The sequence below is a fragment of the Podarcis gaigeae genome (genome assembly GCF_964106915.1).
Source record: "Podarcis gaigeae genome assembly, chromosome: 10".
NCBI lineage: Eukaryota > Metazoa > Chordata > Lepidosauria > Squamata > Lacertidae > Podarcis > Podarcis gaigeae.
Genome location: NC_139686.1, coordinates 48,564,070 through 48,589,679, shown reverse-complemented (window position 1 = coordinate 48,589,679; position 25,610 = coordinate 48,564,070). Strand labels below are relative to the sequence as shown.

At 38.2% G+C, this 25,610-nt stretch overlaps 1 protein-coding gene across 6 annotated transcripts in view; it reads left to right on the top strand.

Annotated features, from left to right (window-relative positions):
• ARID2 (AT-rich interaction domain 2) overlaps positions 1–25,610 on the top strand; it is a 102,244-nt gene that overhangs the window by 44,643 nt on the left and 31,991 nt on the right. For all 6 annotated transcript variants that reach the window (XM_083698896.1, XM_083698893.1, XM_083698895.1 and 3 more), the window contains 5 exons: positions 17,547–17,680; positions 17,801–18,019; positions 21,044–21,111; positions 24,755–24,821; positions 24,905–25,155. In XM_083698896.1, the coding sequence (XP_083555022.1) occupies positions 17,547–17,680; positions 17,801–18,019; positions 21,044–21,111; positions 24,755–24,821; positions 24,905–25,155 (739 nt within the window). The remainder of the gene's footprint in view (positions 1–17,546; positions 17,681–17,800; positions 18,020–21,043; positions 21,112–24,754; positions 24,822–24,904; positions 25,156–25,610) is intronic.

The following is a 25,610-nucleotide window of genomic DNA, read 5'->3' as shown; positions in this document are numbered from 1 at the left end:
TTAACCCACAGCGCCACCTGCGTCCCCAAAAATATTTTCAACTTCTACGAAATAATTGCATGGAAGTATTATTTATTTTTATTTTTTAATATTATTTATTTTATTTTTTTATTAAAAATAAATAATACTTCCATGCAATTATTTCGTAGAAGTTGAAAATACACTTTCCTGTTAAACTCTTAACTTTTTGAGCCAGACTTAACACTTCTTTTAATAAATATGAATTAAAGTTTCAGGCTTGACGTTAATGTTCATATGTTCACAAGTTATTTATATCATGTAAAAATATATTTGTCTTTCATACAGTAATCAAATAATAATTTACCTGTATCCTACCACTCTGTTCATCATTATTTGTGTATCTATTGACATACAACAAAAATAAGATTAGTAATGGGTAGTTAAGCACATGTTTTTAATATACATTTGAATATTTTATCTGCTATTTTTGCAGTTATTGTTCATATCAAAACTTCGTTGGCCTTTCAAATCCTTGAGACAAAGTAGATATAAATTTCATTCAAAATAAAATAATTAGTGGCTCACTGAAATTTGTTCTAAATTATTAAAATTATCCGATTAGCAATGAGGGTTTTTTATGTTCTCCATACATCTGAGGCCATAACTACATATACCTAGGAGGTACATGACACATCCCATGTCTTATAGGATGCAATGTAAAATATCCTTACTGCAGAGTGGAAATCAGCAGAAAGTTGTTTTTTGTTTTTGTTTTGTTTTGTTTGTTTTTTTGCTTTCATGAACACTTCAGTTTTGCTTTTTGATATTGGTATCTCTCTCCCAAAAAGAAAAAAGGGAAAAAATATAAATTGCATCTTGTTAGCCTGACACATTATGCTTGTGTTGCCAAGATATTGAGAGATTCTTACTATAATGCAATTCAAAACTAATGAAGACATAATTATAACTCAGAGCAGGAAGAGAAATTATGCTTTGTTTGGGAGTATTTTGAGAAAGAAAGGTAGGTGAAATGAGAAAAACTGATCCTTCCTCTCAAAACTGTGGCATTTTATTAGTGGGAAACTGATAGAAAAAGAACTCTACGGGAATACTAAAAGTGTTATGTTTAATAATGTCTTATTAATGAGCCAGTGGAACTTGCATTCCCTTTGAAATTCAGATTTAAGTCACAGTTTTTATAAATGTTCTCCCTTTCATATTAGAAAAGCTGTTCTCTTAATTTTTGTACCCACTGTTTGAAATTAATACATTGAAAGCTAAACTAAGAATTAAGGGCAGTGCTTTACAATTCTGTATGTGAAAACATTAGTGCATGTATATCTGTGCTTTGTTACTGGGTTTTTGTTTTTTACTTTTTCTGCAATTTGATTTGAAAAATTTCTGAAATCATCATTTCTAATATTGTAAAAAAACCTGCTGTATTTCTTATACTGAATCAGAAATATGGAGTTAGTTGTATAGATGTAAGAAGATTTTTTTACACATACTGTTGCTCAGTATTGAGCAGGTATAGATTAATACTGTCCTGGATTGTATTCTGTGCCTGTTATAATTTTGTGTTGTCTCAGGAACTTGCCCTGCAGGGTTTACCAGTTTTGACTGCACTGACAGATGGGGTCTGGGGCCTGAAATTATATATGGGAGATCCCAGACTACTTTGTCAGTTTAGCATAACCAAGAAGTGTAATCCTGGCTGGGACTATGGTTTTCTTTTCTTTTTCAAATAATTTTTATTGAAGATTTTCATGAACTACAAAGAATGTTCAATGTCTCTCACTTTTTTTCCTTAATCAGATTATAAAGTATTTCGGTAAAATGTAAAACAATATGATATCCAAAGGTAGGGGAAGAGAGTAGAGGGTGGGAGGTAAACTTACATGCTATCTTGCTGTTTTGTCAACTTGGTACATACGTGGGGGTTTTATGGCAGTGTCAATTGAGTAGGTTCTCTTTCTGTATATTTATTGGTTTACATCAGTGGTAGGCAACCTAAGGCCCGTGGGCCGGATGCAGCCCAATCGCTTTCTAAATCCGGCCCGTGGATGGTCCAGGAATCAGCATGTTTTTACATGAGTAGAATGAGTCCTTTTATTTAAAATGCATCTCTAGGTTATTTGTGGGGCATAGGAATTCGTTCATTTTTTTCTTCAAAATATAGTCCGGCCCACCACATGGTCTGAGGGACGGTGGACCGGCCCACGGTTGAAAAAGGTTGCCGACCCCTGGTTTACATCAACGATGAGAGAAGATTGGGGAGGTCAGGGCGTGTTTATTTGTCTTTTATTGCCTCTGATGAACTGTAGTGAGATTTGGTTGCGGAAGGGGTGTGTGTGAAATATTAGGTTGATAGCCATTTTGATCTGTACGTTGTTGGTAGATCCCTGCTATCACTGTTGTCAGTTTGAACTGTATGTGTAATAAAAGGGAGCCATACCGGGGTGAAGGTTTCCTCTTTCTTTTGTCCTCATGTCAGTTTTAGTTTGTCAGTTAAGTTTTCTAATAAGGCCGTTTCCCATTCAATTTGATACTGATGGTCCATGCTTACTCCTGAAAAAAGTCTCTTCAGTGTCCAAGTACAAAGTTTCTCGCTGCTGAGAGTAGGTGGATTATAAGCTCTTTATGGTGTAAGTGAACATTATTGTCTTGGAAAATATTTAATAGGGTCAGTTATGGAGTGGGTTCTAATACCTGCTTGGTTATGTTAAATATTTTTTGTAGGACTGCAGTACAAAAGGGTTGGATTTGGGGACATTCCCACCAAATGTGAAGGTATGTGCCTGTAGAGGTACAGCCTCTCCAGCATTTTGGTAAGGTTCCTGGATGTATTAATGCCAATTTCCTCGGTGTCAGATGCCATCTATAGATAAGTTTCAAAGTGTGTTCCCCTCTTTTGGCTGAGATGGATTTAAAGAGAGGTTAGTAGTCCATTGGGTAGATTTTATTTCATAACCTGTGTCATGTTCCCATTGTTTTTTAATTGTGTTGAGTGAGATTGTGGGGTTGTGGAGTAGGCCTTTGGTTTGCCATGTTTCTATGTGAAAGGTTTGGACTGCATGACGGAATAACGGATGATGAGCCAAGGGGATTAGTGGGCATGGAGTTGGTGACAATGCTCCTACTTGGGACTGTGATTTTCTGATGCTCCCATTAAAGTCTATTGAATAAAGAAAAGCGGTTAAAATATGCAATATTTTAGGAGAGGGGGAATGTTTCTCTCAGAACATAAAAAAATAATTGGGGTCATTGGAAATATAAGATAACCTTAGGCCCTACTTTCAACAGTGTCTGTAAATACACTACACCCCTCCTCCACCCTCCATTGCAGGTTGTTGGCATTTATTCTGCTAAGAAAATAAAACGTTGCTGTCCTCAGAGACAGTTCTAGATTGGAGGGCTAGATCCAGAAGTGGCCTACTCTCTACAGGGCATCTTGAAAGGAAGGGAGGGCCACACAGCTGTCAATCAGATTAATCAAAGTTCAGGCGGTGGGAGCAGGAACAGGCGTACCTCGTCTTACTGCTGTGTGGCTGCAGGGTTGAAATCAACAATAAGCTTCTGTTCACTGTTCGATGGTAAAAAGTAGCAGACTTATTGCAGGTCTTAACACTCTAGTAGGGAGGTTAGGAGCAGGAGGGTAACATAGGGGGAAGAAGCCCTAGGTAAGAAACAGGCTTGTAAACAGACAAAAAAGTTTTGTAGAAGTCCCTGTCAGTAATGGTGTTTTGGCTTACTTGTAAAACCAAAGAAGGCAGTGTCCTGATTCTTCTTCATCATCATATAATAAATCGGAATTCTGAAAATCTAGGCATGGGGTCCAAAAAATTCTGCACACCCAATCAGACATTAGGACTTTTCAGATTATCTCATCCAATTAAGATATTTATGTAGCTCTTTCAATCTCATCTTGAAATGCGAGGCTCAGACAGGAGAATGTATAATGACAGATGGTTGGGAGTTCAAACTTTTTTGAGGAACACTGTATTTTTGTGGCATATGAGAAGGGACATACTGTATTTTTCGCTCTATAAGACGCACCAGACCACAAGACGCACCTAATTTTTGGAGGAGGAGGAAAACAAGAAAAAAAATATTCTGAATCTCAGAAGCCAGAACAGCAAGAGGGATCGCTGCGCAGTGAAAGCAGCAATCCCTCTTGCTGTTCTGGCTTCTGGGATAGCTGCGCAGCCTGCATTCGCTCCATATGACGCACACACATTTCCCCTTACTTTTTAGGAGGGAAAAAGTGAGTCTTATAGAGCAAAAAATACGGTACTTCAGTAAAATTGGATGTGTATGTGAACTGAAGGCTATAAGCACCTGCTCCCTTTTAGGTAGGTGATGTGTATTAAGTGAAACCAACTTGTATGCAAAAGTACATGTGTAAGCTGCAATGCATGCAAAATGCTCTGAGCAAAGAGAGAACACCAACCTAAAGCTCATTTTCATACTCTGCCTATACGCAATTTACAAACTTTGGCTTTATGTGAACTGGCTTCAAAGGACTAGCTAAATATTATCATGGGTATCCACCCTGTGATTTCCTATCTGTAATTTTATTTTAAATGTTAATTTAAACACATTGTTAAATCCTAAACACATTGCAAGCATCACTAATTTCTGTGAAATGTAAAGTATCTCTAAGGTTGTTAGCTTATGCAAGTTTACTTTAGAGGAAGCTGCATTGAATACAGTGGAAGGTACTTCTGAGTAACTACAGTGGTACCTCAGGTTAAGAACTTAATTTGTTCTGGAGGTCTGTTCTTAACCTGAAACTGTTCTTAACCTGAAGCACCACTTTAGCTAATGGGGCCTCCTGCTGCTGCTGCGCCGCCACTGCACAATTTCTGTTCTCATCCTGAAGCAAAGTTCTTTTTTTTCTTCTGTGGTTGTTTATTCTCTTTTTTTCAAGTAAATTTTTTATTGTTTTCCTTACATATTCTTTTCCAACAAACCATATTAATGCCATACATTCCCTTTGACTCTGCCGAGTCGCGATTTCCCTCCCTCCCTGCAATTGGTATATTTAACCCCTTTCTATCACGCACATCATTCTCACAATAATACTATTATACATTGAAGGTATTATGTCAATCCTGCTAGTGTCTTGACCTCATTACAATTCTCCTTTAAATATTCAATAAATTTATTACAATTAGTTTGGTATCTTTGGTCTTCCTGGTCCCGGATCCTCCCTGACAATTTGGCAAGTTCTGCGTATTCTGTCAACTTCACCTGCCACTCCTGGATGGTTGGTATGTCTTGTGTTTTCCATCTTTGGGCCAGGAGGGTTCTTGCGGCGGGCGTAGCATACATGAACAGGTTTTGGTCTCCCATTTTGATTTCCATTCCTATTAAACCTAATAGACATGCTTCCGGTCTTTTGGGGAAAGTATACCTAAATATTTTTTTGAGTTCATTATAAATTGATTCCCAATTTTTTTTAACCTTGTCACAGAACCACCACATATGAAAATAATCCCCATCTACTTTTTTACATTTCCAACATTTTCTTTCTTTTTTTCTATACATTTTAGCTAACTTTACTGGCGTCAAGTGCCATCTATACATCATTTTTAACAAGTTTTCCTTTAGAGCCATACATCCTGTAAATCTCAAACTGAATACAGTGGAAGATACTTCTGAGTAACTACAGTGGTACCTCGGGTTAAGAACTTAATTCGTTTTGGAGGTTCGTTCTTAACCTGAAACTGTTCTTAACCTGAAGCACCACTTTAGCTAATGGGGCCGCCTGCTGCTGTTGCGCCGCCGGAGCACGATTTCTGTTCTCATCCTGAAGCAAAGTTCTTAACCCGAGGTAATATTTCTGTATTAGTGGAGTCTGTAAGTGTATGTAACCTGAAGCGTATGTAACCCGAGGTACCACTGTATATGATTGTACTGTTTGTCTTCTATTTGTACAGAGATAAATAGGCAAACAGAATGTGTGGGTGAAGGAGTGCAAAATTACAGTTTTTTAATGAACTTTTTTTGGTTCCTTTATAATATGACTGCTCCCCTTCACCGGGGATGCAGCATTGCTGGAGGACATCCAGGACCTTCTGGTGACCCGGGAGTGGGCAGAGGGATGCTGCCCACGTCATTAGGGCTCCCAGCTGTGTCATACCCCCTGGCTGCCTGTTTAAACCGGGGCATGGCTGGGGTGCAGCCTCCATTCGTCTTCTCGTCAGATCTCCCAGCCCACCCACCCTCTCTTTTATGCATTGCTTGACTTTGGCCCTACTATGGACTAATGTCAGCCGCCTGGTTGTGGGGGCCAGGTAGGAATTTTCCCACTTGGCAAATTGGCACCAGCCATTTGGTTTTCGCCTACCGCTTGGCATTCGTCACAACATTGTAAGGTTAGGCATTGGGTAAGCCTTGTTTATGGGAGGGGTGGTTGTTGCCTCCGCCTGCCCCTCCTTGTTAAGGGTATCCGGTTAGTTAAAGGGATCTGGCGGTGTGGTTCCTGTCCCAAAGCATGGGCATGGGCTAGGGCCATGCCACGACCCCATCGGCGACCCTGGGGGTGCTCTTAATTGATGTATATCACAGGGCTCCCCCTATCGGTGGTTGACCCTTTTGAGACTTCCTGCAGATGGGCAGGAGTCAGGATATAGTCTAGATTCACCCAAATGCCTAAGCCAAACCGCTCACATCTGTAGCCAGTAAAGTTATGGCCTAATCTATCCCATTAACCCAACATATTCGTGTCTGTATGTTTATTTCTGAGGGGAACTGCGGGGCCCGGGGTCTCGCCACGCAAATGCTATCTCTGGAAACTGCTATGACAGGAGGCCTCAAGGTTAAGCAAAAATAGTTCATTCTTTTTCCTCCATCTGCCTCAAGGGACAAGATTACAAACCCTTTGCTTTGGCTTAGGGCTGAAGAGAACTTGGGAAGCCTCAGACAAAGAGGCAGAGAATATTTTGGGCAAAAGAAAGGATCAAAGGACACAAATGCTGAGAAGGGTTAATGAAAATGGGAAGTTCAAACAGGACATGCTTGAGGGCCTAAGAAGAGAAATGGAAGCTGGGGCAAGGGAAATATGGGAGGTACAGAAAGTTATCAAATGCATATTTTGTATCTTGACACATTAGGTAGGACTGATAAGATAGCAGACAGAGGCAAGATTCCCAAGAGAAAGAGGAGTGGGGGAAGGAGGTGGCTCAAGAGATGGCACACTAGAAGAAATAGGTGCCAGGTGAAAAAAGAGGGAAAGGTAGCGGGAGTTGGCATTTTCTTGCCCTTCAGCTGTATGAAAAATTTAAAGTAGAGATTAGAAAAATGTTCCTTAAAACCTGTAGTGTATGGTCTCAGTTTGTCACCTGGTGTCAGCAAATGTGAAAATAAGCTCTAGTGAATTCAGTGAAACATATGCGTGTAAAAACATTCTGACACGAGTGTTAGTGTATTTGGGCACACTTATTAAGTACTTGTGAAAAGCTTCATACAAATACCTTCTTTAAAATAACAAAGGCCAGGATAATATTGTACTGAAAGAATTTGTGATGGCTTACATAGCTTGCTGATGTGCTCGTATAATGTATGCGCTTATTAACTCTTGTCCCAAGGCATTTGTCATGTTTATGTAAATGAAATGGCTGCATGTATGAAGAGTTATGACATTATATGCTGTAGTCAGTTGATGTCCTAGTCCTCACTGCTGGATGAAGAACTCAAATTCGCAGCCTTGTTTCTGTGCAATGTTGTAGTTAGCACATGTACATGTTAGTACATGTAGTTAGTACATCAAAGCATTAGCAAAACAGTATTCTCTTATATTTATAGCCTTTTATTCTATGGAAAAGTTATGGTGTGGGTCAAATGTAAATAATACTTAATTTCTTATAATGGTTTTATGAAGGTTACTGTGCTTATATTATAGACTTGCTCTTTGATAAGCTTTAAGAAATACGAGCATGTTGGCTTGAATCCCAAGGCATCTAGTGTATGTTGAAATGTGTTTTTACTTAAATGTGTTTTCTGCTGACACCTTCATCCGCAGACCCCTATTCCATATCAGAAACCATTTCCATAAGTCTCCCAACCATGCAGATAGGCCATAGGATCAGGAAAATCCCATTCTGCAAATGGAACACCTTTCACAGTTCTTAGATCTAAGGTCATTGCAACCTACAACTAAGAGTGCTCTTTACTGGACCTTCTTTCCTTTCTCAGCGCTCTTAGTAATGGAAGAGCTCCATTATTTTAAATTAGACCAAAAGATGGAACTCTTGTACATAAACAAACTATATTGTGCTTTTGAAAATTTATTGACAATTGTGTCAAATTGCTGGTAAACACAGCTTAAATTTTGTGAGCATAGAAATGTTCCTGATTGCCCCTGAAAACCCTCTCTTCCTTTGTGGATTGTTAAAACGGCCTGGAGAGTTGTTAATCCCTTTATTATGTCACATGTGCGGCATATATTTTCAAATGTGTATATTTAGCAGGCACTATATATCACAGTTACCCCAGTTCAAGGAGTGTGTGAAGGGGATGACCCTCAACTCTTACGTTTTATTAAGTTCAATGTTCTTGTCTTAACCAAGCCAAGGTTTAGTGATGGTTAATAGGTTTTATATTGTATTATTTAAGCAGCTTTAGGAGAGCTAGACTCTGAAACAAGGGTGGCTAACCCATAACCCATTCTGGCCAGGTCTAAAGGGAGTTGTAGTACAATAACATCTGGAGGACCACAAATTAGCCAGTCCTGCCGTAAAATGTGTCCTAAAATAAGTAAATCCTTCACTCTTAGGAACAGCTATCCTGCAGGTGTATAGATCTGATGGGGGGGGGGGGGGAGGAACTTTCCTTCTGATGATTTCAGTGCCAGCCTCTGCCTTCAGAATTTTGTGGGAAACAGCATATCTTGGTCTGTGCATGTGTCACATTTTTACTTCCTGGCTATTGTGGAGGTAACCTAAAAATATTATTTATAATTGAGTAAATCAATGAGGCACTCATTTTCCCTAACTAATTATGTTGTGAGTCCTAAACCCAGTCAGGATTAGAATTTGGCTCACTAGCCATTAGATTGTTCTTGAAATTCCAAATTCAAATCAAGATTTTTAACCAGAAAGTAGCTGGTTATGAGAACCACCGTATTTTTTGCTCTATAAGAATCACTTTTTCTCTCCTAAAAAGTAAGGGGAAATGTGTGTGCATCTTATTGAGTGAAGGCAGGCTGCACAGCTATCCCAGAAGCCAGAACAGCAAGAGGGATTGCTGCTTTCACTGCACAGCAATCTCTCTTGCTGTTCTGGCTTCTGAGATTCAGAATATTTTTTTTCTTGTTTTTCTCCTCCAAAAACTAGGTGCGTCTTGTGGTCTGGTGCGTCTTATAGAGCGAAAAATACGGTAGTTCACACACTCCTTGTTTGAGCCCCACATTTGGTGAACTATTTCTGCATTGCAGGGGACTGAACTAGGAACCTTTTGGTTCCTTCCACTCCTGTGATTTATGATCTTAGTGTAACATTATTGTTGCTTTTGTACGATAGGCCTTCATTGATGCTCTCTGATAACTGTTACTATGGATTTAAAACCAAAAGGGAAACTTTTTAAAGTCTTTTAAAAAAATCTAACTTAAATATTTAAAATACTGTACTTAATATTCTAAAAATTGTATTTAAAATATTATACTGGATACTTTGAACATATATCTGTGTTTAGCTTCATTCCATAACTTCAATAATAAAGCAATAAAGGTTTTTTATTAGATAGTAAGACTGGCCCTACTATCAGGCAGAAGGATGTGGCTGTTTCAGAAGACAACTCCTAGGGAAAATGGACAGAACTGTGTGTTGCATGGGTTGCCCAGCACCCCTTGAGGTAGCCTACTGACCTTTGCTATAACAGAGAATGCTGCCCTAACTCTTAGGCTGAACAAAAATTCAGCTTGCAGTGTCCTGGACGCAAGCATTATCCTTTGCCTTAGGCAGCAAAAATGTTGAGCCAGCCCTGTTTATAGACTTCTGGTGGCCATTGTTTTAGAATTTGGATTTGACAAGGAAGCCTTGCCCACTCCGGACTATTCTCTTCGTGCTCCAGCAATCCAAGAATGTCATTCTCCTCTCAAAACCTTCAGAAACTGGCACTTCCTGCAGTAGCATCACATAATATGTGTTGCTTTGCATTTGTGGTCCTGTATAAACTATTTGTAGCAAAAGCACCAGAGTCTTGTGGCACTAACACATTTATCATGACATAAGCTTCCACACTTTGCTTTTGTTTTTGCTGTGAGAGATTAACACAGCTACCCTTCTGGAAATGACTGTGTTTAAGTTTGATATATAGAAACATAAGCAAGAAACCTGCCTTTCCTGAAAGGAATCGTAAGTCATGTTGACAAAGCCATTTTCTGAATAAAGTTCAGTTGATAGCAGGGAAGAAACAATGTTAATGTTTTCCTTTATAATATTTTTATTGGAGAAGTAAAAAATATGTTAAATAAGACTGTTTTAGTTTGTTTTTCCCTGCCTTCAAAAGATGTCACTTTATTTAAAAAACTTGTATCCTGCTTTGTAGCCATTAAAAGACAGCTATCGGTGGGATTGTTAATTCTCCCAGAAGTAGACAGCTAACTCACCAGCTCCAAAGCTCAGTGTTTGGGTTTCTGAGAAGAGGGGCGTTATCCCTACACATGCTGTACTTTTAAGAAACTTGTTTCAGTAGGCAGGAGGTAATCATAGATGGAGTTTAGAGCTTATGAGTGGCTGCAGCAGTTATGATGAAAGATTGGCCTCTCTTTTGCTACATCTGGCTAATTCATTTGAGTGAACAAAGAAAGTCAGAAACATGACTTTCATTTACAACTGTAATTGAAAGAAATATATTTCTATTCTTGACAGATCTGTCTTGGGAATAATACTTGTTGAAAAATCACCTTGCATGTATTTTGTATTTTACACGTTTTCCTCTTTTGCTTGAGGGTTGTTGTTTTTTCTCTTACGCTCTAGCAAAGTAGGTAATGTAGCAATTTTGTAATTTTTCCAGTAGAGAGCAGCCTTTTCTAAGATGTCTTTTTGACTTATTCTCACTTTGTTAAAGACTGAATGAATTCTGGTGTTCTTTATATGTTATTGAACAATAAACAGAACTAAGTCACTTGGTTTTTAAAATGGTATGTATGAAAGTTGTAGTTTGATTGCTTTGTGTTATGCTATTTATACACCAGCAAAAATCTGGGAAAGTGATACTTGTTTCATTTTTAAGTCATTTGTTTTGTTCTGCCTTGTGGTACCAGAACAAAAGAACAGCACAATATGGAGATCTTTTCTTTATTCAATATTGCATTATCGTAAACTCTTAATTTAGACAGTTTAAAAATTGATTGCTACTTAACATTTAAAGTCCTCTCCCACCCCCGTGCTCTGCCATTGTCATGATGAAAGAATCTGTTAAACTTGGACTCAGCTGCCCCCATATGCTTCATGCCAGTTCAGTGGTCTATGAAGAAACAAGAGATTGTCTTTCGTTCTCTTTTTCTCTCTCTCTTTGCTGTCGCTGCTTCCAATAACCTTCACTGTAAATCAAACAAGTAATAACTTACATGTCACTCCATACTTCATAACCTGCTATACAATTCAGAAAATAGCACTATTGTCTAAATTAACTTATTATAGAAGATATATTAATGTACAACAGAGAAATAAGTTTGCAATTTATTTGCAATCATTTGGAATAGTAAGCATCAGGATAATGTTCAGCCACATAACTCCTTTTCTTTATTGTAAGGAGTGTGTGTGTGTGTGTGTGCGCGCGCGCGCTTAGACTCCACACCCCACCTCAAATCTCTCCCAAGTCATTAAGATGCTACTGCTCTTTGCTTTTATTAAAGGCCTGGGACTCTGGTCAGAAACCTAATTTTGTCAGAGGACCACTGCGATAAGGAGGGGGGAAGTCCCATAGTTTGCCACCAAGTTTCATTGTCACAGATGCTGCTGCTCTGTATCATTCTCTTCTGTCTGGAGCTGTCGATAGGGAGACCACATGACACACTACCCAAGGGCTGCCAATTGCTGATGCCTTAGCACCATAGTGCTACCAATTTCTTTTCAAGTGCTCAGTGTAAGATAACCAGTTTTCTATCAAATCTGACCTGAATTCATATTAGATACAATAGTTTCCCTTATGGAACTTGACCATTTGAATTTAATTTCAAATAGGTTGGATTATCAGCCAGCTTTTGATTCAGCAATAGTCATGAGTATCACAAGGAAAACAGAGTTGGATAGTGGAGATAGCTGTTTGGTTTAGAATAGCTGCTTCTGCTCTCCCCATATGCTAAATGCAACACTTTTTCTTTCTATTGAAATGGTTCTAGTTTGAGCCAAAACATTTCTCCATCTCAGCATTCCCCCAAGTAGTATAGAGGTGTATTTCTTTTGGCTGCTTCTCATTGAGGCCATACTTTAAAACATTAAATTAAGTAGCTGCAGTATTATTTTGATTTGTTATGCTTGCATTGGACAGCTAACAGTACTGCTAGTGTACATTCATTCTAAAAACCCTCTTTGTACATGTTTTCAGCCTTTATTGCACTAGTGATATCAGGAATGGAAATTCTCTGTTCTCAGGGCACAGATGTTTTAGCCACTCTGAGAATTAACAGATGAGATTTATAGGAAAGCTTTGTCCTATAGCTTGCATGCCATTAATAGCATCAGTGTTAAAATGAGTTTTCTACAAGACCAAGATTGTAGTACTCTGGGTTGTGCTATTCCATGATTTAAAACTATAAAGTCCTTCCTTTGGTTCTAAATCATAAAGTGCTTTATTGTATCCCATGCTATCCTAGCTCATGCCCCAGACACAATGGCAGAGGCTCTTACTTGAGAGTAAGAGAAGAAGTTTGATTTAAGCAGGGTGCAGCAGCGGGCAAAAGCTGATTTAGTCCCAGAATTTCTACAAACAGGATAGAAAGGGTAACCAAGCTAGGGGCAAAGCCAGAATTCTAATCCAAGACCATACGAGAGCAGCAAAGTTGTCCCAAGTTCTCATGCCCACCCTGCAGGCTTATAGCCAAGGCATGGCACACCCATTACTCGTGAAAATTAGCCCTGCAAGAATATTTAGCTTATAGGCATGCACTCTGCTGGGGCAGGTATGTCTGTTCACTCTGAAGGTACCCAGAGTGTTTCTGGCAGAGTCCCATGATAGGAAAAAAAATCAGCCTTGTTCTGCAAATACTGTAATTTCTATCTAAAGTCTTTTTGAATTTTATCATACTTTAGTCTCCTAAAAGGTTAAAAAAAAAACAACCCTGCCCTCTTCCTAAATAATTTTATACAGTGGTACCTCAGGTTACATACGCTTCAGGTTACAGACTCCGCTAACCCAGAAATAGTGCTTCAGGTTAAGAACTTTGCTTCAAGATGAGAACAGAAATCGTGTTCCGGTGGCGCAGCAGCAGCAGGAGGCCCCATTAGCTAAAGTGGTGCTTCAGGTTAAGAACTGTTTCAGGTTAACAACAGACCTCCGGAACGAATTAAGTACTTAACCAGAGGTACCACTGTATTCTTAGTTGCAGCAAAACTAAAGCCATCTCTGTGGCTTCAGGACCCTCAAGTCTTTTTACAGTGCATAGTATTTATTTAATTATGTTATTATTATTTTAAGTTTAATAAATTTTGGTCCATAGCAGTTGGGACCACTGTATACAATTGTGCTTTACAGAGAACAAGAAGACAGGTGACTGCCCTCAATTTAAACAATACATTGCATTTTTAAAATCCTAGAAAACGATTAGAATATGGAGTTAACCACCACCACACACACACACACACACACACACACACACACACACCCTGTCCCATGTAAGATTGCACTCTAAACTGTGCTTGATTTTAATTATGGGCAAGCTAATTTTAATTAATGGAGCTATGAGTTAAAAACACACCTGTTTATTTTTGAAGGATGATTTGCTTTTCTATATTGTAATACAGAATAAAATTGAAGAAGGTATTTTCTTCCAACAGAAAAGTGGAAAGCTGTAATTTAACCTTTAAAAAAGAATTGTTTACTTTTTTCAGTATTCGAAAGGCATATACACTGAAGTTTTAAAATTATGAATATGTGTGTATAAAAGAATATAAATATGATAGATAGTACTTTTTCTAAAAGAAATGTTTAGGGGTACTCTCATTTTCCTACTCATATTGAAATACTGGCCTTCAATGAGGTCAAACTTCTTCCTAATTTCCTCTTCTCTGTGTGCATCCCCATACACCCTCATAATCCGCTTGGGGAACCGTCTGGAACAGATTTGGAGGGCCCACAAGAAGAAAGGAAAAGGAAATCCTGTTGTGTTAGTGGAATGCTGCTTGCACAGTGGTGGAAACTACCCTAATGTTTTGAACCTGTCAATAACCTTAAACATATAAAAATGTGAATGCAGTCAATTAATGGAGTAAAGACAAATGAGAAATCTGCTCAAACATCACTTTGCAAAGCAAAAATTCAGAAATGTTGTAGCTTGTGGTAGAGTGTGGACTGTAGGGAAATCAATCACTGATGCTAACGCAGAGACAGCTAAAACACAGTTTCCTTAATGCCACAACATAAATGGGTAACTACTTCCACTGTAATCTAGTTTGGTTTTAGAAGCAGGATGTGCGCAGGAGCTTTTCATCGGAGGATTAGACACATATCACTTACATTTTTTTTTAAAAAGGGGAATACAATAGATTTATGTGGCATATTTTATTTTACTGTACAGGATGCCTCTGTGTTTTATACAGAAAACACTGAACATTACATAGTGCTATAGTCAAATCTCTAAATCAGGGGTCGTCAACCTGGTGGGTGCCATGGCACTGGTAAAGGCTTCTGTTGGTGCCCTTGTGCAGGTGCCCCAGACTCTGAGTTTTGTTTTTTAAAAAAGATCCCAAAAGATGTATTTGTTACTTTTAAAATTTACTTTAAAACTTCAAAATGCTTGCACAAAACTCGCCCTCTGCTTTGGCTAAGCCAAAATTCAAAGTGGAAGGGGCAGAATTAGGAGGGCAAGGGCTTAATCCACCAGGAATGCTTGTAACACAAATGCAAAACGATTTTAAGTTTGCATTGGAGCTCAGCTGCTATTTCACTGAACTTTGTGTAGGCGATGTTCCTGTTAAATTGTGCCCCGAGCCAATAAATGAATAATAATAATAATAAATCATCAAGAATTACATTCTCTGTGCTGCACAACTGTAACATTGCTCCATGTCTTTTGTGTGTTGTGAAACCATAACTGTTGCAAAAAGTAGATGTAAGACTTTTGACTAGACTGCCTTGGAGATATCTCATGATGCCAGTTTTGAAAATGTGCACCATAGATTTTCCCTGTAATTTGTGTAGTGCCTCAAACCAGTACTGACACCAGCCTAATGTTCTCCAGATGTTTTGGGCTACAACTTCCAGCAGTTGTAGCCAGTGCAGCCTTTGGGGAAGGCTGGCCTAGCCAGCGCATCAGCGGGTTTCAGAAGTCTTGATTTAACAATCTGGGCCCAGAATGACATCTCCTCACATTATCTGGCATCTTCAGAGAGTCCTTACTTGGTTCATGGAAGCAGAATGAGAGCAGTTAGATCTTAGATCTTCTCTGTGTGGCTTCCCCTACCCCCACCCCTTTTTTTAGTTTCCAGAGAAGTGCACCTGCCAGCTCCTTTACGAGCTTTGGCAAATTAGCCAAGACTTCCCTTTCTAGAAAGGCTTTTGAGTTTGAATTGTTGTTTCTGCTATAGAAAGGCCTTTGTATAGTTTTTTTTTTTAATATCCTTGCTCTCCATTTTGTGCTTAGTATGTTTGAATTCTTGTTTTAAGTGGTTCAGTTGCTGCCCCCCCTTTTTTTTCTTTTGTATGCTGCTGCAGGTGTATTCTCACTCAATTGAGGACTGTTGGATAGAACTATAAAATAGAAAAAAATACAATACATATATTCACCGTCTGGAAACAGGATAAGGGGATGCTAATGTTTCTACATATTAGTAATTGTATATATGACTCAGGAACATATTACTCCCTTTGCTTAAACAGAGCAAGGTTGAGTTGAGTGGGATTCTGAAGTGGCTGGCTAGACCAGAAATAGTTATTAAAAGAGCACACTTTTTAGCAAGGACAGTTCTGAAGGTGCCCAATATACTTCTTTCTCTGATGGTAAGGATGTTTGGTCTTCCTCGATGGAAGTCCCCATAGACCACTCTGAGTGTGAATGGGAGACAAGTTGAATTAATCTGTAAAATAAATGTTCATTAAATATATTTGCCACAACTATGAAATCACCACTTTGTAATCATTTTTGTAAAAGTTTATATTTGTCTAAGTGGAAAATAATACTCTTAAAATGTACTCTGCATGTTGCTGTTCTTAAAGCTAGAATGTGGTAACTTTTTGGTGGGAATAGTTCTCTAGAAGCTCATTTTACAAGTGTTAAGAGTCTGTGCTTCATCTCACTGGGCATAATTAAAAGGCCCTTGCCTTAGAAAGTCCTTGGGCCCCAAGAGACTACTTTTCCTTGAGAGAGACTGAGTCCACCTTTTTGATCCTAAGAGCCCGATCCTATTCATATTTACTTGGAAGTAATTCCCACTGAGTTTAGTTGGGTGGGGTGTCATTGTCTACATAGGGTTGCTGACTAAAAGTCTTCCACAAACTCTGAAATCCCTTTCTTGGGCAAAGTCTTTCTCTGAACCACTGGGAGTGTAAATATAGTGATCCAATTCAGACATCTCATCCAAGTCCTCTAAAGTACAGGTGGGGATCCTCGGACTCACAGGTCAGTCTTTGCCCATGAGGCCATTTTCCCCCAACCACACTCACATGTCAATCAGTTGACATCTCAGGTTGACATCAGCAGTGGTGGGGTTCAATCCAGCTGGGTGCTGCTTTGCCTTCGCATTCCCTTCAGTGAAGAATGGAGCTTTGATTTATTGCTAAATCTTCAAACATTGATTTTGATGGTCATCTGAGCTAATCCTTGCTTTTGTGCTGACTGGGTTTGCTTGGCAATGTTTTGAAATGTCTTACATTAAGTAGGGCACTGATCTTGGTCACCCTTCTAGATGTTGGTGTGAAGTAATATCAAACATTAAAGCAATGGGGGTAGTGATCAACACTGAAGATTTTGTTTAGGGTCTGTAACTAATTCCGTTGACCCTGAATGGCAGCACCTGAATTAGGCTTGTGGGTATCAGCAAGCTGCAAAAAATACACTCAGTTTTTCAGTTGTAGGTGTATCTCTAATAGAACTGCTGTAATGTACATTTAGTGTTTGTGGTGGTGGGTTCGTTTATTTTCAAAAGTTTAATAGTAAGTTTGAAGGTCTGCAATGCAGTTAAAATATAATGCTATAGAATAACCTATATAAAATACAATTATGGATGTTTTGGAATATGATTGTGCCCTTCAAATCAGAACTTAATAGTCTGGATCTATGGTGTGTTCTATTTATTTAAGAAGTCCTCAATTTGTTAAGTTTCACTGAGCTGCTAAATTAAAGCAATTTACAGTTTTTTAGCATTGTATGATTATACAGTATGAAGTTCTACATAGTGAAAAATCCTTGCTCTTTATTTCAGTTATCTAGAAAAGTACGAGAAAGTACATCACTTTGGAGAGGATGATGATGAGGTACAACCAGGCAATCCAAAGCCTCAACTTCCTATAGGTGCAATTCCATCTTCCTATAATTACCAGCAGCACAGCGTGTCAGGTAAATTTTGACAAATTAGTCGATGGTAGCGCCATTTCTCCTTGATTTCCGTTGGACAAATGGCACAAAAAGCCTACAGGTGCATTATTGCTAATGATGTATTTTTGCCTTTATAAATAGATTTTCTTCGACAAAGTTATGGGCTATCTATGGACTTTAATTCGCCAAATGACTATAGTAAATTGGTGCTTTCTCTGTTATCTGGACTCCCAAATGAAGTGGACTTTGCTATTAATGTGTGCACTCTTCTATCAAATGAAAGCAAGCACGTTATGCAGCTTGACAAGGACCCCAAAATCATCACTTTGCTGCTTGCTAACGCTGGGGTATTTGATGACAGTAAGTTTCTACTTTGAATAATCCTTTGATGAGCAAGTGTACTACTATGCAGCAGAGTTGTTTCCTTCTTCTTCTTTTCCTTCTGCATGCTCTGTCTTTTCCCATCTTCTATCCTACCTGTTTCATAATCCTACAAAAGAAGAGTCCTGTTGAATCAGACTGATGATTCAGCATCCTGCTTTCAGCACTGGCCAACCAGATGTTTCTGGGATGCCTACAAAAGTCAGTGAAGGCAGCAGTCTTTAACACCACTGTGTCTCTTCCCAGCCACTGACATTCAGAGGAATCCCAGCCATGCATCTGTACATTCCATTTAGCTACCATGACTAAGTCTGTTGATAGATCTGTGCACATCCTTGATTGTCTATAACGCTGTTATTCTAGGGGATATTTCCTTTTCAGTCCCTTTCCTAATGGTTCCCAACATAGAATTTTCTTTCTTTCCTCAGCCTTAAACAAATAGTTACTACATTTCTGAGAAAAGGTGCACAAGACAGGGCTATTAATAGCAGCCTAATACGTAGAAACAATATTCCAATAATTTCATCTATGAACCAACCCCTGAACTGAGGGGATATTTTGGATTGGTACTTGACCCTAAAGTTCTCACAAGTCACTGGTGAGACGATACATTAAAGTTAAAATGACGCTGATTCTATTACCTCCAGTAAGCTGACCCACTTTTTGTCCAGTAGTTCTGTATCCTGCAGTGTTTTTCTGCTGAGATCCTTCCAGTCTCCTTGCTTCTATAGCACACTTATGCAAGTTTTTGTAACTTTCTTTTCTTTCTTTAATATTTCACAATAGTTTGAATTTCATACAACTTTCAGTATTTCAAGCATCTCTTGTGTTTCCTTGAAATGGTTAATCATGTCTTGCTTTGTTAGTCTAGAGTAGAACAAGGATCGTGGCCAAATATGTGTTTATGAAGATTGGAATAAACAAACTAATGGGGTTTTGGGGAGAGCGGGGTTATTTGTTTCTTGCAGCCAGAGATTTAGGTGAGAATAATTGCTGAAGAGATGTGCTTTTGAACCACTAGTAAAAGGACATGTATGCAGCCACTGGCCACATTTGGATCTCATACTAAACCATAGGTTAATGTAGGATGCATGAGCCGCAGCAAGCCTTGGGCTGTTGCCCTTCTCCCTGCTTCTGATTTGGCTACAAAGAGGAATTGGGAAACTTCCACTTCCAAGTTAGATTTGCTGCTGCTTGTTGTCTTCAGACTACACAAACTTTGATTATGGATAATGCTTCATGAATTATGAAGCTCGCTTGTTAAACAAACCATAGTTAGCATTAACTGCTGCACCCGAAGGAGAAGAGACTGAGAAGAGACTGCATTGCTGAAGAAGAGGAAAAAAGAGTGGAGTCTTACTAAACTATGGTTGAGTGTGACATCTGAATACAGCCATTATATTTATTGAAACTGACAGAATTTGATGTTGAACTCCTGCCATAAAGGCCAATTTGGATTAAATCAGAGAGTCTGCAGCTGGCCAGCTTCCAGCTGAAGACAGAACTAAACTTCCTGTGTAAAATTTTACTCTGTTACCTAGAGAAATGTGTGTTTCAACATAGCTGTATAACACTATTATCACTCCAAAAAGAGAGCATAAGAGATGCATTTTTTTGGTGGGGGTGGGGGTGGGTTTCACATCTGCCTTAAAAAAATATTCCATATTGCGGGCATATTCCAGAGAGTAAATTTTAGGATTTGAATTCTATGCAGCTGCTTGTTATCAAACTTTGATCAGCATTAGCATACAAGTCAGTCGTACAGATCCTAAAAATCAAGTATTTAGGCTTGAAGAGTGGAGTCTAAAGGCTCAGGTATGCAGAGATTTCCCATTCTCTGCAATAAGGGAGACTACTCCATTCACACATGTCAGTTTCTTGTGCACATAGAACATTCCTTTGTTCAGAGAATAGGATGAGCCTTGGAACTAACTACATCAATTCCTGTGATTATCTCAAATAGTTCAATGAACCTTTTAGGGTTTAGCCCAAGGGTAGTTAACCTTTTTATACCTACTACCCACTAATGCATCTTTCTTTATGGTAAAATTCTTTACCATCCACCAGTGCTCGATGGAAGGAGGATTCAGCTTGTGCCGTAGAACCCCCTACTGCCCACTTAGAATCCTGAAACTCCCACTAGTGGGTGCCAGGGACCAGGTTGACAACCCCTGGTTTAGCCAATACTCTTTTTTAACTTAGAAAGGAACCAGGATTCCTTCTTTACATGCACTGTAGGATCTGAATGTGGACAGATTTCTGGGTGTCTGCATTTCCACTTGTTGTTTTTTTTAAATAGGTTTCTAGGCAGGCTGGAAACTGTAGACAGAGGACACTAACATGCAGGGAATTATGTGCACCTAAGAAATATGTGGCTTGAAGTTATCCCCTTCTTGCCATGCTAGTTTCTTTCAAGAAAATTCTGCTTTGTGCAAGAACTCCAATATGAGATTCAGATCAAAGCAAGCAAAATGAACAGCTTTATGCAACTAAGCAAGTTTCTTTGAATGTTATTTGCATAATGTTTTTAAGCACAACATTTGAATTTTCATAACGCAGAGTTTACTTCTTCAGCATAGATTTTTCACTCATTTTTTCTTCTTCCTGGCTTGTTTAGCCTGTGGCATAATTATAGCAGGTAGTTCCTTTATTATTCAGGATTGATAAAAGAACTCCCCCCCACATTCTACTTAACAACAGTCCAATTCATGCAGCTTTAGATGAGTTGATATAATGGGTTATTGCCCTTCAAAAGAAAGCACTCTTCTCCATGTTGTAAATACCCCACTCCGAACAGAAGACATAACTCAAAACAATTTTAAAAAAATATTTATGCTACTTCTAATAAACTGTAATATTGGTACTAGAAAAGTATATTGCAACTGAATGAGATTGGCTGGCCACAATACCGCAAAATTACACTGTTTTCAAATTATCTACAGTATTGTCACAGCTGTTTATGGACAATTTTTAATTGTAACTTTAATGCTTTTTAACTCATAGCTTTAGGTTCATTTTCTACTGTGTTTGGTGAAGAATGGAAGGAGAAAACGGATAGAGATTTTGTTAAGGTAATTTTTAAAAATATAGTTTTAAAAACAGCATGTCAAAAAAAATGTGTGATAGAGCCTTACAGTTCAACAGTGCAGCTTAAACATTGTGCTTAAATACTAGTGACAAAGCTAGACTAAAGAGAAGAAGGGAATTTTATTTAGAGTGGATCAGATAAAGAGCTCTCAGGTATTTCAAATAAGTAGGTAGGTGCAGGGATAGATTGGAAGCTTCCTTCTCCCCAGTAGGTGCTGCTGGAGGTAATAATACAGTGACTGTGTTATTGTAGATTAGTATTGAGAAACAGCATTTAGAATGTGTGAAAGTCTCCTTAGTCAGCTCCAAAGTTATATGTACAACTTCAGCTGAGTTTCACGCAACCAAGTTTGCACATCCATGTCAGTTATTTTGTTGAGTGTGGATAGTGTTCACGATAGGCTGTGTGTACTGTTCCTTGAGAAGACATTGCATTGTTGTATGTTGCACACCACCACTCAGCCTTGTATGCCATATTTTGACCTATGTGTGTGATAAACAATTCAGGTGGTTACTGTGCCATGAGCACTATATACTAGGCCCCAAAATATAGCATTTCATGCACACACAGTGTATGTATCAGAGATGCTTTATTTAAGAGCCCCAAAACATTTGTTTGCCCACTAGAGGGCACGATCAGCTGTATTAATCCACTAACAAGAAACTTAGGGTAAAGCATCTTTTTGTGTTAATATGTAAGAATTATTAATTACTTCATCAGTTTTTGCAACAAGCAAATAATGACAGTACAGGTGGATTGTATTATATATGTTGATGTGTTAACGAAAATAATCCAGAATTCGACACTTTTGAAACCCAATTTGAGACACTTGAGATCATAAAAGCGAAACACATTTTAATTTAATTTTATTGACAGAAGTGTGTGAAACTAAAAAGGACCTCTGTATCTATGAAGTAAATGTGACTTTTCTGCCCAGATTTAACATTTCTTAGGCACTAATGAAAAAGTTTCCATATATCACATTTTTCAGGCAATTAGCTATTACTATTTTAAATATAAATCTATTTCACAGAGAAAAAAGTATAAAGTGTGAAGATAAGATTAATAACAATAGGAGAAATGCGGAGAATGTCAGTTTGCCTTCATAGCAAAAATGGTAGCATTCAGTAATTAAAAATGGTTTCTCGCTGAGGGTTTTATCTTTATCTCATTGAAATATTGGTTTTCTAATAAAAACTTCTGTTTGAGAAAAGTGTCCAAAGTTTTATTCAATTACGTCTAGCAGTTGTAGCAGAGCACCACTTAAAATTGAGGCCATGTCCCTTCACTGCAAACAGTTTTTAATGGCAAGGGATGCATGCAATCCCATACTCCCAGCCCATACTCTCCACTCAGGTAAAAACAATACAAGCTTGGAGGAAGTGGAATGGGTCAGAATTTGGTAGCTGTACAGTGGTACCTTGGTTCTCAAACATAATCCGTTCCAGAAGTCTTTTCTAAAAACCAAAGCGTTCCAAAACCAAGGCGCACTTTCCCATGGAAAGTAATGCAAAATGGATTAATCCTTTCCAGACTTTTAAAAACAGCAATTTAACATGAAGTTTACTATCTAACGAGACCATTGATCCATTAAATCAAAGCAATGATCAATGTACTGTACTATAAATTAAATGACAGTATTGTAGATGATAAAAATAAAATTATTTTTCCCCCTTACCTGCACTGATGATAGTCATTGTTTGGGTGGGGTGCTTTTATCCATTTACACAGTCACATAATCAATCAATCAATCAATCAATCAGGAGCTGAACTAGGTTTCACACAGTAACAAAAAGAAATTCACCGAAAAAGCCTTAAAACCACAAAATAAATAGCAAAAACAAAAGCGCCAAACTTAATCCGTTCAGGAAGTCCATTTGACTTCCGAAATGTTCGAAAACCAAGGCGCAGCTTCTGATTGGTGCAGATGGCCCGGAAACAATAGCCAACAGCCACATTGGACGTTCGGCTTCCGAAAAACGTTTGAAAACCTGAACACTTACTTCCCGGTTTTCTGCATTTGAGAACCAAAGTGTTTGAGAACCAAGGTACCACCTCAATAGCCTGGTGCGCAAGGTACCACTGTAATAGCCTGGTGCACTGAATGACTATGCATTCATATTGCTGGGGAATGCTCTGTTTGCATCTTTTTGGGGATCCTTCTACATATGGGTGCTGTGCTTCCAGGGGGAGAGAATTGTGTCCCATGCCATTTGGTCGTTACACCAAAAAGGCCACAAATAGTTATTGCTAGGGGTGCATAAAGAAATGTACCAAATTATATGTGTTTGACCTGTTACATCCGTTGAATATTTGTGTCCCGAGGAAAGATAGTCCAGGAATGTCTCATTGTTTAGTGATAGCAGTAATAGGAGCTTCAGTTATGTTGTGAGGATTTTTTTAATAGGAAGCTTGGATGTTTTCCAAAATCTATTTATAATTGTTACAGTGTATCTAGTATGATAGCACAGTTTTAAAAAGAATTACTCAGGAATGTCGTTTAGTAACACTGCTTCTAAAATTAGCTATATTTTGGAAATTCTAATTTTTCCTTTTTTAATGTTTAATAGTATAGTGCACCCTACTTAAATGCTTCATTGTTTCATGTTTTAATGAAGGCGTGCATTAAGTTGATTTTAGACGTGTCATTTCTATTACTGTACATTCAATAATTGATAAAGAGATCATGTTTGCATAAATTGTTATATGGTGTTACATTTTATTTTCTTCTCCCCCCCCCCCCCGATAGTGGAATAGTGTTTAAGCTGTTCTTTTTATGCTTGCTCTCCCAACCAAGTGTGAATTAGCTCCACTTTCTTTCCATGATATTTACAGTGACACTACATACGAGTTTCATTTAAGAGATAGAAGAACAAGAGACTGATAGGATTAAAAATAAGCATATAACAAAAGGTGGCAGATGGCTTAGAGTTTTGTTATTCATGCTGATGTCTTTTACTTTTAAACATGAAATTATTTTGCGTCAGTGGTTGTTTTGATTTAAAATGATACTGTAGCATTGGCCATCAAGAATGAGGAGCAAATGTCCTTCTACTTGTTATTGGAACATCAACTTCCACCAGCCCCAGCAAGCAAAGCTAATAATCAAGGGTGATTGAAGTAATATGGAGTCATAGTCCAATACTATCTATAGGTTCGCAGTTTATCCCAGATTGAAAGAAAATAAATTGAGCACATTAAATAAAAAGATGCAAATATCTATTTAAAAAAAATGGATGGTATTTGTTTGTTAAAGAAAGGCACAACATGGATAAGTTTTTCAAGTGCATAATTCTGTCACTGCACATCTGTAGCTATGCAGCTAAATGCTGAAGGCATAATAGTACTTTTGGGTCAGGAGTGTACAATCCTGCACTGTAATGTTATCATGATTTTTGCTTGATAACTAAGTTATTGTGGAAAAACCAGCTAAGTTTGTTCTTGGTATGAGCTTTCGTGTGCATGCACACTTCTTCAAATACACATATTGTAATCAGATACACATACTGATATTGTAATCAGTCTCATCATTTCCCCTGCATCACAATGGGTTTTTCAGACTGCTATCTTGTTAAAGGAAACTTTGCAGTAAAAAAATAAATCAATGTTTGTTTGTTTTTGTTCAGTTTTGGAGGGATATTGTTGAAGATAATGAAGTACGTGACCTCATTTCAGACAGAAACAAATCTCAAGGTGAGTTACGTCAAATGAGCATTGGATTATATCTGGGGTATCTAGAGCAGAAACTGTTCAAGTGAATGTGTTGTCTTTTATAGATGCTACACCAGAAGACTGGATATGGGAGTCTTTATTTCATCCACCGCGCAAGTTGGGCATTAACGATATTGAAGGACAACGGGTTCTCCAGATTGCAGTGATTTTACGAAATCTTTCCTTTGAGGAGGGAAATGTAAAGCTGTTGGCAGCTAATCGTACCTGTCTTCGTTTCTTATTACTCTCTGCTCACAGTCATTTTATTTCTCTAAGACAGTTGGGGCTTGACACATTAGGAAACATTGCCGCAGAGGTAAGAAACAAATTCAAAATATGCTCTTTATGAGTTAAATGGCTTGAATCCCAAGGCTGGATTGAGTTTAAACATTAAGGATTCTCATGTAAAAGGGGACTGGAGATCTTCCAGACTCTTTCCTGTTGTTTCTTATTATCACTTCAAATATTTTCGAGAACAGCAAGTTTCTGCAGATATTTTTAGTCCACTGAAATTGTATCCCTGTGTTCTTCATAGCATGTACTTGTAATCATGGAATGCCTCATTGGGATGTAAAGATATGGGTTGTTTGTTTTTGTTTCAAAGTAGCATCCCTGTTCTTTGTGGGATGAGATTAAACAATTAAATTCCATACCCTCACCAAAAATGTAACCCACCACTAAAATCAAAAGCCACCAATTGTCAATAATACTTTTACATTTAACACTGAAGATTGGCTACTGTTCTCCTAGCTTGCGCCCAGTGCATTCTTA